This window comes from Malus sylvestris, chromosome 3 (assembly GCF_916048215.2).
Source record: "Malus sylvestris chromosome 3, drMalSylv7.2, whole genome shotgun sequence".
NCBI lineage: Eukaryota > Viridiplantae > Streptophyta > Magnoliopsida > Rosales > Rosaceae > Malus > Malus sylvestris.
The window spans coordinates 27,653,067-27,670,019 of NC_062262.1; the positions used below are offsets into that span (position 1 = coordinate 27,653,067).

At 38.4% G+C, this 16,953-nt stretch overlaps 2 protein-coding genes across 3 annotated transcripts; one reads left to right on the plus strand and one right to left on the minus strand.

Moving 5' to 3' along the window:
- LOC126614868 (protein disulfide-isomerase 5-3-like) lies at positions 1-12,798 on the plus strand. Of its 2 annotated transcripts, none has more exons than XM_050282550.1 (15): positions 1-256; positions 1,931-2,021; positions 2,386-2,480; positions 3,028-3,085; positions 3,210-3,391; positions 3,513-3,570; positions 4,238-4,278; positions 4,467-4,541; positions 9,855-9,911; positions 10,661-10,727; positions 10,860-11,006; positions 11,624-11,845; positions 12,091-12,243; positions 12,343-12,420; positions 12,497-12,798. In XM_050282550.1, exons 1-15 carry the CDS (start codon positions 216-218, stop codon positions 12,572-12,574), a joined length of 1,443 nt encoding a protein of 480 aa, XP_050138507.1. In that variant the 5' UTR covers positions 1-215; the 3' UTR covers positions 12,575-12,798. The 2 variants fall into 2 exon arrangements, with proteins under 2 accessions (XP_050138507.1, XP_050138508.1); XM_050282551.1 differs by having other exon boundaries at positions 1,975-2,021.
- A 1,595-nt stretch (positions 12,799-14,393) lies between these two features.
- On the minus strand, positions 14,394-15,837 carry LOC126614872 (early nodulin-like protein 1). Its single transcript, XM_050282557.1, has 2 exons — positions 15,550-15,837; positions 14,394-15,027 (listed from the first exon to the last, which is right to left on the minus strand). The coding sequence occupies exons 1-2, from the start codon at positions 15,743-15,745 to the stop codon at positions 14,606-14,608; spliced, it is 618 nt and encodes a 205-aa protein (XP_050138514.1). The 5' UTR covers positions 15,746-15,837; the 3' UTR covers positions 14,394-14,605.
- Positions 15,838-16,953: the final 1,116 nt, after the last annotated feature.

Consider the following 16,953-nt stretch of genomic DNA (forward strand, 5'->3'; position numbering starts at 1 on the left):
TGCCCTATTGGCCACAACATCCTCAGGGGACCTTGGCTTATCACCGTCGCACGTGACCGATACGTAGGAGCGAAAAACAAATAGAGAAAGCAAAAGGCGAGAGACTAACGCAGCAGCTCTCTCTCCCATTTCATTCTCTCTGTGATTTTGCTCGGGAAATCGGGATTTGAGCTCTCCGTTGCTCTGGAATCAAATCCAGTCCGCTCATCTCAGCCATGATTTCCACCGGCAAGATCAAGTCCGTCGATTTTTATAGGTCAGATCTCTCGCATTTCCTTCACTCCCTCTCACTGTTCATCAGCTCTGTGTGTGTGGTTTGGATCTGATCGTGGGAAATTCAGTTGGTTTTGGTGTATGTGATCTGTGAATTTTTTATGGACAAGGGAATGAATGGCTTGGAATTATAAATGGAATTGAAGTGATTATAGTCAAGATTAATAATTTAATCAATACTAATGAAAGAGATTGGTGATTTGATTAGTTTGGTTGCTTAGAATTACTATAGTAATTTTTTTCTTTTCAGATTTAGGTTGATTGTTTTTTTTGGAGGAGTTGGAATAGTGTTTGATTGCTTGAATGAACATTGGAAAGTAATGAAATTGGTATTATCCATAATTTTTCGAAATCGAACTTTCTATGGAATACCTATTTAGCTGTTACACAAAAGATGAATTAGGCATTCCATCCATACGTTGGTGCCATTGAAAGGTCCATTTCAACCACACCACCGAAGAGCGAGGAAGCATTACTAGATTATTTGGATGTGCTTAGTGGAAGCATTAATAGCAAAAGATTAAAAGGTTTTAGCTGCTGGGTGTCTGGCCTTTATTGTTATTGTTTTGGGGGACAAAAGTTATAAAAACAAAAAGTTAAACGGAAAGAAAACCCGAGGCAAAAGATAATAAATAATGATACAAAACAAGTATTGGAAAGCAAATGTGCTTTCAGAGTCGTAGTGCATAGCATTGACATAAAAATTTCTAACTACATGTGCTAGGAATTGGGTAAACTTTCTTCATGCATGTATGAAACTAAAGTTATATTGTGCCGCATTGCATCTCTTCTAACCCTGTGAAATAGAAGGAAAAGGAAATTTTCACAAACACCACCTGGACTATTAGGGGTGTGTGCAAAATACCACCCAAACAAAAAATCTTGCCAATTTACCACCCGTACTCCACTTTTAGTGTGGATATGCCTACTCTGTCAATTTCCGTTAGAAATTCCATCAAATCTCATTATGAGATGAGCACGTGAGCACTTTTCCTGCATATTTTGGGGTATGAATTTCGTTGACTATAACTTGTCTTCGAGGAAGCGGAAGATATGTCATGTGAGCTTTTAGTCAACTGAATTCTTACCCTAAGTCATCTAGGGGCCTTTAAGTGTAAAAAATATACTTGTAAAGGGCTCACATGTTTTGCAGTCTTTGCAGATGATACAACAACAACAAAGCCTTTTCCCACTAAGTGGGTCGGCTATATGAATCCTAGAACGCCGTTGTGCTCGGTTTTGTGTCACGTCTTCCGTTAGATCCAAGTACTCTAAGTCTTTTCTTAGAGTCTCTTCCGAAGTCTTCCTAGGTCTTCCTCTGCCCCTTCGGCCCTGTCCCATAATCGCATCTTCTAATTGGAGCGTCAGTAGGCCTTCGTTTCACATGTCCAAAAGTCTTTGCAGATGATACATTTTGACTAAATGTTCAAAAATTAATGGAGGTGGTACATTCACGCTGAAACATGAATCTAGGTGGTACTTTTGTTTGCGTGGTATTTGCACACACCCCTAATGGTGCTGGTGGATTTTATCAGTTTTTTCTATACAAAATATATAATCTGTGCTGTAATTTCGGTGCAATAGTTTCACCTATAGGGGTTGTCCTGATATTTTTATAAATATGTATTTAAGCTACAAATGCTTTACCTATGTACAGGAAAATTCCTAGAGATTTGACAGAAGCATCATTATCCGGTGCAGGATTATCTATAATAGCAGCTCTTGCCATGATGTTTTTATTTGGAATGGTAAGCAGCTCATAACTCTATTGGTTACTAATGCGCTCGAATATTCAAATTTGACCCAATTGACATGGATGGAGTGATAATTCTTTTTTAAGTTTTATCTCCAATGATGTTTGTTTTGGGATGCTTAACCTTTTTTTTATTTTATAATATCTATGAGAATTTCCAGTACTTCTGTTTCGTTTTCCAAGTTCGTTTCATAATTCTATTTTGTTGAGATATTCTTGTGGTTAATGTACATCATCATATCTACATTTACCTTTCTATTTTTCTTTTTCAGTAATCTGTTTCAGCACTTTGTTACTTTAATTTAATGATCATGACATTCCTTTACATCCTGGTGGAACTTATTGTGCTCATTTTACAGGAACTGAATAATTATTTGACTGTCAGCACCTCTACATCTGTTATTGTTGACAAGAGTTCTGATGGGGACTTCTTACGCATTGAATTTAATGTCAGGTAAACTTTCATAGCGGCATTGACGTTCATGAAGTTATTAAGTCAGTTTGTTCAAAGATAACTATTTTAACCATCATTTTGTAAGTCTACATTATCTTCTTAGTGGTGGTACACATGTAGATCCTATATATGAAGTTATGAACGAATAGTTATTACTATTATAAATTATTAAGAGGGGCATAAGTGTCATGGTTGAGAGTGGTGGGACTTATGAAGTGTTGACAAAGTGATGCCTAGTTAGGTTCATGGCTTCACGTGCATTTAAATTGATTAGGTTAGAATGATTCTTAGGTGCACTGCATGCGAATTAGTAGGCAATGCTTTAATCGGCCCGAAAGGGGCAATTATATTGTGCGAGCATTAGGCTATCAGGGTGCCCCCTTTCTTACTCCTGGAAAATTTGGTGATATCACATCTCTGATGCAAACTTTACTAAAAAAAAACTCTTGGCTTTTCACTTTCGATAATTATTTATGCAGTATTTCTTCCCCTGCCTTTGTCTCAGTTCCTTGGCTCCCTGACTAATTTTATCTCCTTTTTCATGTAGTTTTCCCGCACTCTCATGTGAATTTGCATCCGTTGACGTGAGTGATGTGTTGGGAACAGTAAGCTTCTCTATCTACTCTGTTGCTGATTTTTTCTGCCTAATGCTATTTATCCTTTGTTAGTTATTTTTATATTCTTTATGTGGTATCCATCTGTCCTGAATCAGTTCCCTTTTATTCTCAGAACAGATTGAATATAACAAAAACAATTCGCAAGTTCTCTATAGGGACGGATTTAAGACCAACTGGCTCCGAGTTCCGCTCCGGACCCGTTTTACATAACATTAAGCATGGGGATGGAGATGAGTATTCTGGTGATGGTTCTATTTCGCTAACTGCCCAGAATTTTGAAAAGTTTACTCACCAGTAAGTGGAGCAACGTTTAGGTCCATACTTATGATATTTAATGCCCCTGATGTGGGACACTTATGTTGTTATGTTGCAAAGTGATACCTTTCCTAATTTTGTTTAAACAATTCTTTTGCAGGCACCCAATTTTGATTGTTAATTTTTATGCTCCTTGGTGCTACTGGAGCAATCGCCTGGTAAATAAAATAGCTTCACATATTTTTCAAATGTCTTTTGATGAAAGTTTTAGCTTTCTTAATCAATCAATTTCTACAAATCTTGTTTTATAATTGCGTATGCATATGCGTACTATATATTTTTGGCATGATTGCAGAGAAATTAATCTCATATTTTGGCCAGAAATTAAACGTTAGATCATGTATGCCAAGAATGAGATCGTTCAATCATGGGAAAACTTGTCAATTTCAGTTTTCATTGGGAATAGCACTAGCTGAGGATTTGAAATCTTTAAGTTTTGCCAAAAGAAAGAAATCTAAGAGGTTGTAATATATGTATTTTGTTTCATCTGACTTCTTTCTTACATACAATTTTTTTGGGTTTTGGAGATGTGTTTTACTATCATTTACTGCCTTGATTGTTTCCCTTCATTTCACTCTTGATCATGTATGTGCTTGTGTGTGTGCATTATCTTTTGATGAGTCACAAGATCCTTGGGTTAATTCATGTTGCCCTCTCTTCATTTTAGATGGAACTGTTCTATATTTAGAAGATACTTTGTGTGCATTAATTGTTTGGTTGATGTAATTGAACTATTTAGTTGAATCCATTCAAAAGCACATCTTTCTTGCTGCATTTGGTTCTTCCTCTTTTATTACTTACTTCACGTTATCACTTTCTTTTCAGAAACCTTCATGGGAAAAGGCTGCCAAAATAATAAGAGAAAGGTGCTTCACTCTGAAAATTGTGCTGATTTCTTCCACATAATATGACTTTCTAAGGGAGCTGTTATTGGCACTCCTAAATGGTCATCCTGGACTCATTCCTTACAATTTGAAGTTCACAGTTCTTCTCTCTCTTTCGCTCTCTCTCACTCTCTCTCTGTGTTTTGCTCTCATGCTCCCATGGTTAACAGGTATGATCCAGAAATAGATGGCCGTATTCTTATGGCGAAGGTGGATTGTACTGAAGAGGTTGACTTGTGTAGGAGGTATATTTTTAAATTGCTTAGTCCTACTTTTCACTTGATTTTCTAGGGAATACAAATTGTTTTTTTTATACATTCCATTGTGAGCATATACATTTTCAGTTCTTATTAGCTGTAAAACCACTCTACAGTTGTATTCGCATTTTTCTTATTGTAAAAGAGAGCTACACATGCTATATATAATAGCTGACTTACGGCGGACAAGAAAACTGAAGGCAAAACTCCATGAGCGGTAGGTCTCGGGTTCGAGACTTGGGAGCAGCCTCTCCATAAATGGGGGTAAGGCTAGCCGACATTCACCTCTCCCAGACCCTGCGTAAAGCGGGAGCCTTGTGCACTGGGTACGACCTACGACCAATGAATATTTTAAATAATAAATTGAACTCGAAATGATCAGGGTGGTTTTTAATTTTGCTTGAAAATGTGGTCAAGACTTAAAAAGTGGAAGAGAAACCTATTTACCTTTTAAGAAGATTTTGGAACGAGTACTCTGAGCTGCCTACCAGTACCTAACTGGGGTGGTTTACGAATCAGTACTAGAATTTAGTTTTCTGAAGGGTGGTGCTATCCACACACCTATTTTTACTTCTCACACACCCTCTTAATTTCTGGCCGTCGGATTAAATGAATTGAAGATCAGTGGACAAAAATTAACAAGGGTGTGTGGGGGGGGTAAAAAGGGGTGTGTGAATAGCACTACCCTTTCTGAAATGCCCTGTTAGAGCTCTAGATTTTATCTTAAGTGCAGTATTCTTACCAACATAGCATTTTGCTAGCACATTAGTATGTTTGACTGTCTTTCTGCATGAACAGAGAACTGTTAACCTAAGTAGGAGTAGCCGAAATTGAAGGAAAGATGAGAGAAAATCGGTTACGGTGGTTTGGACATGTGCAAAGAAGGCCTACTGACGCTCCGATTAGAAGATGCGACTATGGGACAGAGGTTCAGGGCCGAAGGGGTAGAGGAAGACCTAGGAAAACTTTGGAAGAGACTCTAAGAAAAGACTTAGAGTACTTGGATCTAACGGAGGACATGACACAGGACCGAGCACAATGGCGTTCAAAGATTCATATAGCCGATCCCACTCAGTGACTTGGATTTTCCAAGTCTCCAACCAAGAAGTTTTCCTCACTCGGGAAATTAAGGGAATACTACCTCAACCTACATGCTCCACTCACAAAGCTTCAACATACAAGCTTCAACAAAAGAAAATTCAGAGAACTTAGCGAAGAAGACTTTGGTGTATTCAACACAATACGTTGAAATGAAGGAAAGCTATTTATTGATATCCCCGATAAGTCACAAATATGTACATATACATGAGTCAAAATAAACAAACAAGAGGGAGCCTTCACAAATGTTGCTTAGGAGAAGTCTCAGCAGTCGGTAGAGCCCCAGAAAGAGCAGGCACGGGAGGGGGATCATTTGGAGCCTCAGTACTGGACAGAACCCTAGAAGGAGGAGGCAGCAGAGGTTGATCATTTGGAGCTTCATTACGCGGTACAGCCCCAGAAGACGAAGGCAATAAATGCCTTTGGAACAAACCCACAAATCTCTGATGATCAAGTAAAACCTGACCATCAGATTCCTTCATCTGGTCAAGCTTCCTCTTCATGTTTGTAGCATAGTCATGTGCGAGCCGGTGCAACTGTTTATTCTCATGCTTGAGCCCTCTAATCTCCTGTTTGAGACTCATCACTTCAGCCGCCAATGATTCAACTTGGCGGGTTCGAGCAAATAGGCGTTGGGCCATGTTAGACACAGAACCTGCACACTGAACACTGAGAGCCAGAGAATCCTTAACAGCCAACTCATCAGACCGTTTGGAAAGTAGTCTGTTATCTTTGGGAGTGAGAAGGTTCCTGGCCACTACCGCAGCGGTCATATCATTCTTCATCACGGAATCCCCAACAGTAAGAGGACCAGTAGGGGAGACGAAGGATGGGCGCCATATGTTGTCTGGAGAAGGCGTGGCTGCCTCTTCAACAAGGTTCAAGTCAAAACGACGGTCGGAGGAGCCAGACATTTTCAAAGGTGTTGAAGAGAGAAGAGGTCGGACAAATCAAGATCTTAGAAGTGCAAGAATGGAGCTTCTACTGGTGGAGATTCAAGTGTGCTTTGGAACTTAATGCCAGCCTCTATAAAAAATCTGCACTCGACGGAGCTTCAGAAATCGAAGAGGCGTTTGCTTTCTCAAAAGCTGGGCTGCTCAGAGACCACGAGACGTTTGCTTTCTCAAAAGTTGGGCTGCTCAAAGACCACGAAGGCCGATATCAGAAATCGAAGAGGCGCTTGCTTTCTCAAAAGCTGGGCTGCTCAGAGACCACGAGGGCCGATCTCAGAAATCGAAGAGGCACCTACTTTTCCAGCCTTGTCAGCACCTGTCAGCTTTGCGGAAATTATGGGCATTATGTCGAAGATTTCTGGTGAAGTAGAAAGCACATGAATCTTACTGTTCAATCACCCACTTCCCACACGCAACATTAGCTCATGGGTACCACAGATAACTTTGCCAAAGTTCTCTGACAAAGTTGAGACACGTGAAGCTTGCAGCTCCCACTACACCGCTTTAACCAAGAAGGGTAAAAGAATAGCAAAGAAACAGCACTAACAAAGTTTAGACACATAAATTTTGAAGGTCTAGCTACCATATTATTACCCACAAGGGTAAAGGAACAGTACCACTGCTGGATAATTGGAAAGTCCCTGTGTGTCAACCTCTGTGCTTCGTGGCAAGATAGACTAGCAAACATGCCCAACCTTTTCTCACATTCGAGAAAACACTCCCAACAAGATTGTTTGCTCCAAAATCGAAGAGGCACCGCCCTCCGAATCTCGAGAGCCAGACTCCCAACATGATTACTTTCTCAAAAATCAAAGAGACCGCTCTCCGAATCTCGAGAGCCAGACCCCTAGCAGGATGGCTTTCTCAAAAATCGAAAAGGCATCGTTCTTCGAACCTCGAGAGCCAGATCTCCGACATGATTGCTTGTTCGAAAACCGAAGAGGCACCACTTTCCTAACTTCAAGAGCAGGATCTCCTTGGATAAAGCTTGTCTGTAATATTTACACGCAACATCAGCTTTCCAGATACCATAGACCACTTTTTCAAAGTGCTCTGACAAAGTTAAAACATGTGAAGCTGGCAGCTCCCACTACCGTGTTATGACCAAGCAGGGTAAAGGAATAGCATTACTACTTGTTGTTAGGGAGACTCCTATATATGTTGACCTCCATCCCAAACAGACAGACAGACCTGCAAAAATGCTCAACCCTTCCTCATATCTGAGAGGGCACTCCCAAAGAAGCCTTTCGAAATATTCAGCTTTCTTTCCCCCCGATAATACCTCTGCAAACAAGCTATACTAGAGCAAGAATATCTCATATCATCAGGGTTAAAAGCAAGAGTATCCCATATCATGTTTTTTCCCTGTCTTTTCCTTTGGCCTTGTTCTTACCTACAAGACAAGGAGAAAGAGAGCAATCAGTCAGCACTTGGAATCAAGCTTCCAGTCAGGAACTGACTGCCTGGAACCCTTTACTTGATTACTTACCTGGTATTGCTCTCGAGTACTCATCTTCAACATCTTATGCTTCCAGGGAAGATACCGCATCTGCCTGAGGAACATATAGGGCAAGTGAGAAGGATACAAGGAAGCATGTGGAGACAAGCGTAACAGCACACGTGCCGATACATCCACTACTCTGTCAAAAGCAAAAGTATCCCATATCAGCAGGGTCGAACGTACTATAGATTTGATGGACTTGTTTTGACCCTCAAATTCTTCAGTCGGCCTTATACTCTGGAGGAAACCAGAAAACCCTCCAGCCCAGTTCAAGAATAAGCCTGTGGAAAGTTACTTCTTCAAAAGCAAAAGTATCCCATATCATCTCTTCTCATTTTTCTTCTCTTTATCCTTCATGCTGCCTGCAAGATAGGGAGAATGTGAACAATCAGCCGGAACTCGAAATCAAAGTTCTGATCTGGGACTGATTGCTTGGAGCTCTGATTGCTTACCTTGTCTGTTACCTCTTTCAGCAGATCCCCTAGCTCGGCGACTTGGAGGACTCCTACTACATGGTTTGTATCGCGCTTGACCAAGCCTGAAACTACAAGTAAGCTTCAAGTGAAATTGATACATTACCTTGTGCATCTCCACCAGTTAAAGATACCACCCCTGGATGGAGGAAGAGTACTTCCAGAGAAGATGCCACATCTACCTACGAGACAGATAAGGCAAGTCAAGACGATACCACACTCCGGAACTTAGAAGTTTCGTGATTACGAGATCATTCTCCCACAATATTTCCTAATGTCATTTGTACTAAATCATTCACTTGTACTCACTAAAAGAGAGCTTGAACCCTATGTACTTGTGTAAACCCTTCACAATGAATGAGAACTCCTCTATTTCGTGGACGTAGCCAATATGGGTGAACCACGTACATCTAGTGTTTGCTTTCCTATTTCTATCCATTTATATACTTATCCACACTAATGACCGGATCAATCTAGCGACGATCACAAAAAGCGACCGTTTTCGCTACCTAGGATCTATCTTGCAAGAGAACGGAGAATTAGATGGAGATCTCAACCATAGAATACAAGCTGGATGGATGAAGTGTAAGAGTGCATCCGGCGTGTTGTGTGATCGTCGTAGGTCACTGAAGCTCAAGGGAAAATTTTATAGGACGGTAATAAGGCCAGCGATGTTGTATGGCACAGAATGTTGGGCGGTGAAGCATCAACACGTACACAAAATGGGTGTAGCGGAGATAAGGATGCTTCGTGGGATGCTTCGTGGGATGTGTGGGCACACGAGAAAGGAGAAGATTGTGAATGAGGATATCCGAGGTAAAGTAGGAGTAGCCGAAGTTGAAGGAAAGATGATAGAAAATCGGTTACGGTGGTTTGGACATGTGCAAAGAAGGCCTACTGACGCTCCGGTTCGAAGATGTGACTACGGAACAGAGGTTCGGGGCCGAAGGGGTAGAGGAAGACCTAGGAAAACTTTGGAAGAGACCCTAAGAAAAGACTTAGAGTACTTGGATCTAACGGAGGACATGACACAAAACCGAGCGCAATGGCGTTCTAGGATTCATATAGCCGACCCCACTTAGTGGGAAAAGGCTTTGTTGTTGTTGTATCCACCAAGTTAAGCTTTTATGTGCTATCTTGTTATACTTCAATCCTTTACATCACTCTAGATACAACGTTGTTGTTCTCTTCTTTACTTATCTCTCAAGTTTGCTGCATGTACCACTGTCTCCCTGTTTTTTTGCTATTATTAACTATGCTTCCCCATAATGTTCAGGAATCACATTCAAGGATATCCATCAATTCGTATTTTTCGTAAAGGAAGTGATGTGAGGTAAATGCTACAAAATTCTACTAACTTTTTCTTTTCGAACACATTTCTAATCATTCATTTATTATCGAAATGATTTCAGCTCTTGGAGTCTTAACATTACATTTTAGATCGCATTATTTATGCTTTGTACTTTTTTTTTGTGTTCCATCTTCATCTAACTTGTATGTGCATCTTATCTGCATCTATTGCATAGCGCCTGTGGTTTGTGATGTTCTCTTAGGCTCCATTTCAACATGTGGATTTTAATGCAAGATTTGAATTTGAGTTTTTTTTAATATTGTGTGTGAAGTGTAAAAAAAAGGGATAAAGTGGGAAAATTATGTAGACTAAATTAGGAAGTTAACTTGAAATAACATTTTGTTCTCAAATATTTAATCTAATATTCAATTACATGTTAATTCGATTAGCATAGAATTTTAATGTCTAATATCTCATACAATTTATAATGAAAATGCAAATTCAAATCCTTAATATCAAGTCATCTATCTAAATACAACCTTAGGGCCAATTAGGTCTTATCTAGGTTTTTTATGATAACAGTCCAGGCTCTTTCCTCCAGGGGTGTGTGTCCATTTTGAAGTGAATGTCCTGGGTTATAAAAAGGTTAACTGTTTCAGTGTCCGTTCTTTATATAGAACCGGATTATTTTGATTTATACCTCCGATTCTCAATTTCATCCCCATGGCATGCCTGTCTTGTACACATGAGGCTTAACTTAAGCAACCTCTTTATCTGGCATTTTTTCACAGGGATGAGCATGGACACCATGAGCATGAATCTTATTATGGAGATCGAGATACAGATAGCCTGGTTAAGGTACAAGCATTCATAAGTTTCAGTTAGCCTCACTGCATCACATGTTTAACTTTGTCTGTGAACTTTCTAGTACTTGATATTGAATGCCCCAAATGAAATTGTAAATCTGATCTGAAGCTTCCATCCTTGCAGACAATGGAAGCTTTGGTTGCACCTATCCCTGTGGAGTCTGACAAACACTCTTTGGAGGATAAATCTGACAACAGGGGTGAGAATGCAAAAAGACCAGCACCATTGACAGGAGGGTGTAGAATTGAAGGATATGTGCGTGTAAAGAAGGTGATCTTTCAGTTGAAATTGAAATTACTAGAATCATTGGACACATTAGACCTAATCGTATGGCAATTGTTATTCCCATAGAATTCTTTGCTTTATTCTTCTTGATCCCAAAGCATGGATTGAGGTGCTTCACATGCTTGGAAATGCGATGAAAGTAGAGAAGTGATAAGGATTGAACAACTCATATCTATCTTTTCCTGAAGCATGCCTTCAGGTGTTTCACATGCTTAAAATTGGTATGAATAAAGAGAAATGCTAAGGTCAGTCATGACTACTCAATTTGGTTACCAGACCCGTGCACACAAGTCACCCTCACACCCTGAGAACCACATGTGCAGTCATGGTAGCCATGGCTGGCCTTGGCTTCTTCATGAATAAATTTTTTGCCTCATTAGCAACTAAACTATGGCTTTGTGTAGTTGGTACCTCCTTAAGTTCTTAAGTTCTTGTACTTGATGGTTAACATGAATAAAGAAAAGAGAGAATATTGTACCAGTAATATGCATTTACTCATTTTCACAATTCTGACCTTCTTTGACCTGTCAATTGACCCTACAATGAAACTCTTAGTTGTTATTGAGTCGGAATATAGTTATGATTTGTCCTGTACCGTGCAGGTTCCAGGAAACCTTGTCATTTCTGCACATTCAGGAGCCCATTCGTTCGATGCTTCTCAAATGAACATGTCTCACGTCATATCACATTTTTCATTCGGTAGGATGATTGCTCCTAAGGTGATGAGTGATGTCAAGCGATTGGTACCTTATCTTGGTGGAAGCCATGATAGGTTGAATGGTCGGTCTTTCATAAATCACCGGGAGTTAGGTGCTAATGTTACAGTAAGTTTGTCACTATCCATGATTCTTCCTATCTTATTGTGTTTGCTGCTCCATTTTTTTACTAAATAGTGTTTATTCCTCTTCTTGATTAGCGATATTCCTTCATCTTTATTCATTATTCCTCTGTCCTTAACATATGATCTATTCAGTAGTGAAGAGATCATCAATGAAGTTTATTTTGCTTCGAAGGAATAGCTAATGCTTAAGCTGGTTATAAATACGTTTTCTGGTAATTGTATGTGCAGATAGAGCATTACCTTCAAATAGTAAAATCGGAAGTTATAACAGGGAGATCTCACAAATTAATTGAGGAATACGAGTATACGGCCCACAGCAGCTTGGTGCAAAGTCTCCAAGTACCAGTTGCGAAGTTCCATTTCGAGCTCTCCCCCATGCAGGTTTAATTTTTGTTTAAAAAAGAAAACCAACACCGTAAATGTCTTTTAGCTTTTAATATTTTCGCTTCTCATTTCTCTTTCGTTGTCTTCCATAACCAGGTTTTAATAACAGAAAACCGGAAATCCTTTTCACATTTTATCACCAATGTTTGCGCTATTATCGGAGGCGTTTTCACGGTTGGTATCTTCGTGCCGTCGTTCTTTACTTCTCTCAAGAAAGCAAACTGATTTTTTTCTTTCCTTTGGGTTGCAGGTAGCGGGGATAATGGATTCAATTCTGCACAACACAATTAGAATGATGAGGAAGATTGAACTAGGCAAAAACTTTTGATAGATAGGCGAAGCTTTCGTTAGTGTACCAGAAGAATTCTTTTAGAAAGAAAAAAGTGGAATGAAGCATCTCAAGTGCCAATTTTTCGGTTCGAGTTTTCAGTGCAAGAAACGATTTTATAAACGTTATACATGCCTGTATGGTTCGTAACTCCTGTAATATATGTTTAGCTTCTATTTTATTTTTTTCGAAAATAATTTGACGATGGGAGCGGATACATGACACTACTTTTTGTACATTATTTTTTATATGTTTTGATGGGGTTTATTTTGTAATGTATTTTAACAATTCAAACTGTATCTTTTAGAATATTATTCATAGATAAAAAAAAATTCAAAACCACTAGGACATTCGCTTGTAGGAAGAAAATAGATGGTTACGATTTTACAAAAAAACTCTAAACTTTTAATTCAACGATCATATTGTTTCAGATTTAGGTGATTTTTGGTCAATATATCTTTATCAAAAGTTGTGTAAAAAAATAGGGAATTGGATCCCCTCCTGAGCAAATGGTGGGGATTCTCATGACCACACAACACGGGCCGTTGGAGGAGGGGGAGGACGTCAGGTAGTCGACAGCCGGCACTCCATGATCACGTCGAATCCTTATGAACCTATCTGTCCCCATTATATTGTAATTATTAGTGAGGTAACTTTATACTAAAAAGGAAAACACAAACTAGATACTCTCGCCTTTTGTTCTGGAACATGTCCACGAGGGATAAGTCGAAGGAGCAATTATACTTCTGCTTTGTTTTTCTGTCTTCCAGAATATATCTTTCGCTTTCTGTTCTTTGATGTTTTTTGCTGCAAAGGAGAGCAGAAAGTAGGGATAAATGTGAGGCGTTGATGTAAAAATCAAATTCGCCGTCCAATTTTAATTCTCATTATTTAACGGTCAAATATGCAACTAAAAAGAAAGAAAAAAATATTATATCTGATTGTTAGTTAGTGATATTAAGTAAATGCGCATGTACTGTAGCTAGTCCCTTCAATTTCATTGGTTTCAATTACTTAGCCAGTTGGATTGTATTCCTATATTCATTGATGGACATCAATAGATTAGATTTATGTGATTAGTTTCTTTGCAAAAATCCACTTATACAATTCAATCTAGCACGCTATTTTTCTGGCATAGGTAAGGATTTTCAATTTTTTTTTGAAATTATGTTTACTATACTATTAAGCCAAATATATACATATTTTTAGTAATGTTATGGAAACCAAATTGCAAACCAAATGATCTGTCACCAATAAGAAATAAACACGTTAATCGATACTTAATTAATAATCCAATCATTTACAACCACATCATTTAGTTTGCAAATTTTTAAAAAAAAATTTGGTCTACCTAGTGTTACTTTTTTCTTTAGCATTCAGTTTTTGTTCTACACAGGACAAAAAAATCCACGATGAAAATTTCAGAACTACAAAATCTACAAACCAAGACCACAATGAAAATTTCACAGAACTATAACAAAGCATAAGATTTAGAGATTTTTGGCTTCTGGGTATGACTAGGTTTTAGCTTTGAAGGTTTTTGGGGTCTATATGTTCAAGTGAGATTTTTGTTATATTTGAAAGTTTTATAAAAAATTAAAATTGTGGAATTAGGGGCTAAATTTTGGTTATAAACGATAAAAACTTAAATTCACAACAAATTTTATATTGGATCAAATATGGATTTAGCTAGCTAAGTTTAACGTCTTTGGATAGACGAACACCTCAAATATCTTATTGCTTCCATAATCGCGAGTCATGGAAGAAGGATAATACTTGCATCTCCATGGGGAATGCACATATACATTTGCATGCACCGTGTAAAATCAATCAATTTATTTATTTGTACATATATCTACAATATTGGCCTTTATTTTGGAGTCTCACAAGCACACTACAAATGAGTATGAAACAAATATCAAGCACCGGTACAAACATATACACTGTGCTTTTAAGGAAAAAAAGCAAGTAATAAAAAGAAAGGAAACTCTCAAAGGAAAAGAAGCTTTATACTTAAGGGATCCAATCCAGTTAGAGTAGTAAAAGTGTTGAGGATGCAGCAAATGCCCCGACGGACCCAATAAAACTCATGAAAATTGAAGAAGCCGCATTCGGAGGTGGAGGAGGTGTTTCAGGAGCTGGAGTTGGAGGTGGAGACGCTTCACCAGAGGGAGCTGGAGATGGGGTCATATCTGTTGAGTTTGAAGGTGAAGGTGAAGGAGGAGTTGCATTTCTGTTGCTTCTGTCTGCCAAGACAATCACTAGCACCTTCTCATTTTTGAGACAGTTGTCTTTGTTCCCACTGATGAAATAGAACGGTCCAGATTGGTTAAACTGGAAGGCAGTGTGGCCATCAGAGTATTTCTCGGCCGAAGGCGAATCAGTGTTGCAGTTGTTGTAGTCATCCTGGGTTACTCGAAGCACTGAGTCTTGTCCAGGAGGGTAGTTGAACACTGCAGTTGAAGTATATCTCAAGTAAATTAACAAGGGCAAGCATGGCTATGTGGCAGTCACAAGCCTTTTATTTTTATTTTTACTTTTTACAATTTTATTGTGCTTTTTTATACGGAGAGGGGAAGGAGGGGAATTTGAACTCTATTTTTTTAGTATGGACGTAATTCATTATGATTATTTAACGTGTTATGTTGTCGTGAGAGACTATAAATTAAAATCACCCATATACACATAATTCCACGAAATCAGCAATCCTAATTACAGTTGGTCAATAAATTTCAAATTGTCTAGCGACATATATATACAACATACCAGACTGTGTAGTAAGGTCGAAGAAATTTACTTTTATATTTATTCTAATCACATAACTTCGATTTTTATCATCGTTGATCAATTTATGAACATGAATAATGACAAGTAAATCCATTGAAAAGTAATATAATTCTGTCCTCAAAGTTTGACATACTGAAAGCTGAGATGAATATGTAGAGCCTCAAAATATAGAGCATAAAAAAACTTACCAATGGAGTCTCCGATTTGAAACCTGTTTCCTTCTGCCCATTGACTATAGTGAGTAGAAGAATCTGGAACACTCCAACCCTTTGAGCCTCCAATTGCAAAGTCAGTTGCACCACTCTTCTGTATCAACAGCATCACACATACGATCCCCAGAACAAAAACTGCATTAATATTATTTTTGTGAATGGGGTTGGCCATTGTTGAAAAATTAATTCAAGATCTGGTATAATATATATTTTGAACCAAATATTGCTTGTATTTCCCAGTTAAATTTGGAAGACGAAGAAAAATGGGGTGGAATGAATGGTGTTCGAGAGGGGTTTTTATAGAGGGCAAGTTGCATGAAATACTTTTTCTTTACCTTTTAGGTTTCTTGGCTCTCAGAGCAAAGCATACGTGCACTTTCAAATTGCTAAAGGGTTGTTCTTTGGGACTTTATGTTTGGGAACTTTTAAATAACTTGTTGTGTGGGTTTATTCTTTGCTTATGCATTATCAAGAATATTCATGGCTTGTGTTCTGGGTTAGACTAATTAATTATTCAACGTGATCAGTCATTCACACAAAACCTATGTGCCATTCATTTCCCACTTTCAAATGCAAATATAATTGAAGATCTCTGTCTGTCTTGTTAAGCAATAATATGCAGAAGGAGAAACAGAGAGATCACAGAGGAAAAAGAAGAAGGAATCAGAGAGAATTTAGAGAGGAAGAAAGAAAGAATTGCACTGATATTTTCTTGATTAATTCAATGGTTACAATGATATGCTTACTATATAGATGAGTGCTAGGCTAACCACCTTAACCGACTCACTCCCTTACCAACAATCCTAACTAATTATTCTAACAGTCACATTCCTAACTGCCTTATATACTCTAACATGTCTGTCTCTCTCTCTCTCTCTCTCTCTCTCTCTCTCTCTCTCTCTCTCTCCTGGCATTTGCCTATGTCAATTTGCAGTGGAGTTCTGGAACTTAGTAATAAGAGTCTTGCAGAATGATAATTTGCATTGAAGAACTGACTTATACTGACTAGTGACCGAGCACATGTTCCAACTCCAAATTGCAGAACTCAAGTTTAAGTTTAACTTTGTTTTTCCGTCAGACGTACGGATGCAATCTCTTTTAAAAAAATATACAAATTAATCAAATCATTGTGAGAAGGTAATGAAGTACCCTTTTGGATTAGAGTTGGTCTTGTGGCTGTTGCAAATTCGTTGAATGATTCTGTTCAAGGGGATCATTATATATATGCATCACAATTAATGAGGATGTTATTCCACTAATGCTACAGTTTAATGGTAATTTTATCAAATTTTTAAGGGTGGGTTTGACACTAAAATATTATGGCTAACTCAATGTATGACTTAACCCATCATCCCTTAGTGTAAATGTTGAGTGTATATA

Bases quoted from the DNA above. Each gene is read 5' to 3' on its own strand.
- LOC126614868 (XM_050282550.1), top strand. From the start codon at position 216: ATGATTTCCACCGGCAAGATCAAGTCCGTCGATTTTTATAG. The intron at 3,571-4,237 runs GTAAATAAAATA...CTTTCTTTTCAG, and splicing joins GCTACTGGAGCAATCGCCTG to AAACCTTCATGGGAAAAGGC. The intron at 10,728-10,859 runs GTACAAGCATTC...CCATCCTTGCAG, and splicing joins ATACAGATAGCCTGGTTAAG to ACAATGGAAGCTTTGGTTGC.
- LOC126614872 (XM_050282557.1), bottom strand. From the start codon at position 15,745: ATGGCCAACCCCATTCACAAAAATAATATTAATGCAGTTTTTGTTCTG. The intron at 15,028-15,549 runs GTAAGTTTTTTT...CTTCAACTGCAG, and splicing joins TCAAATCGGAGACTCCATTG to TGTTCAACTACCCTCCTGGA.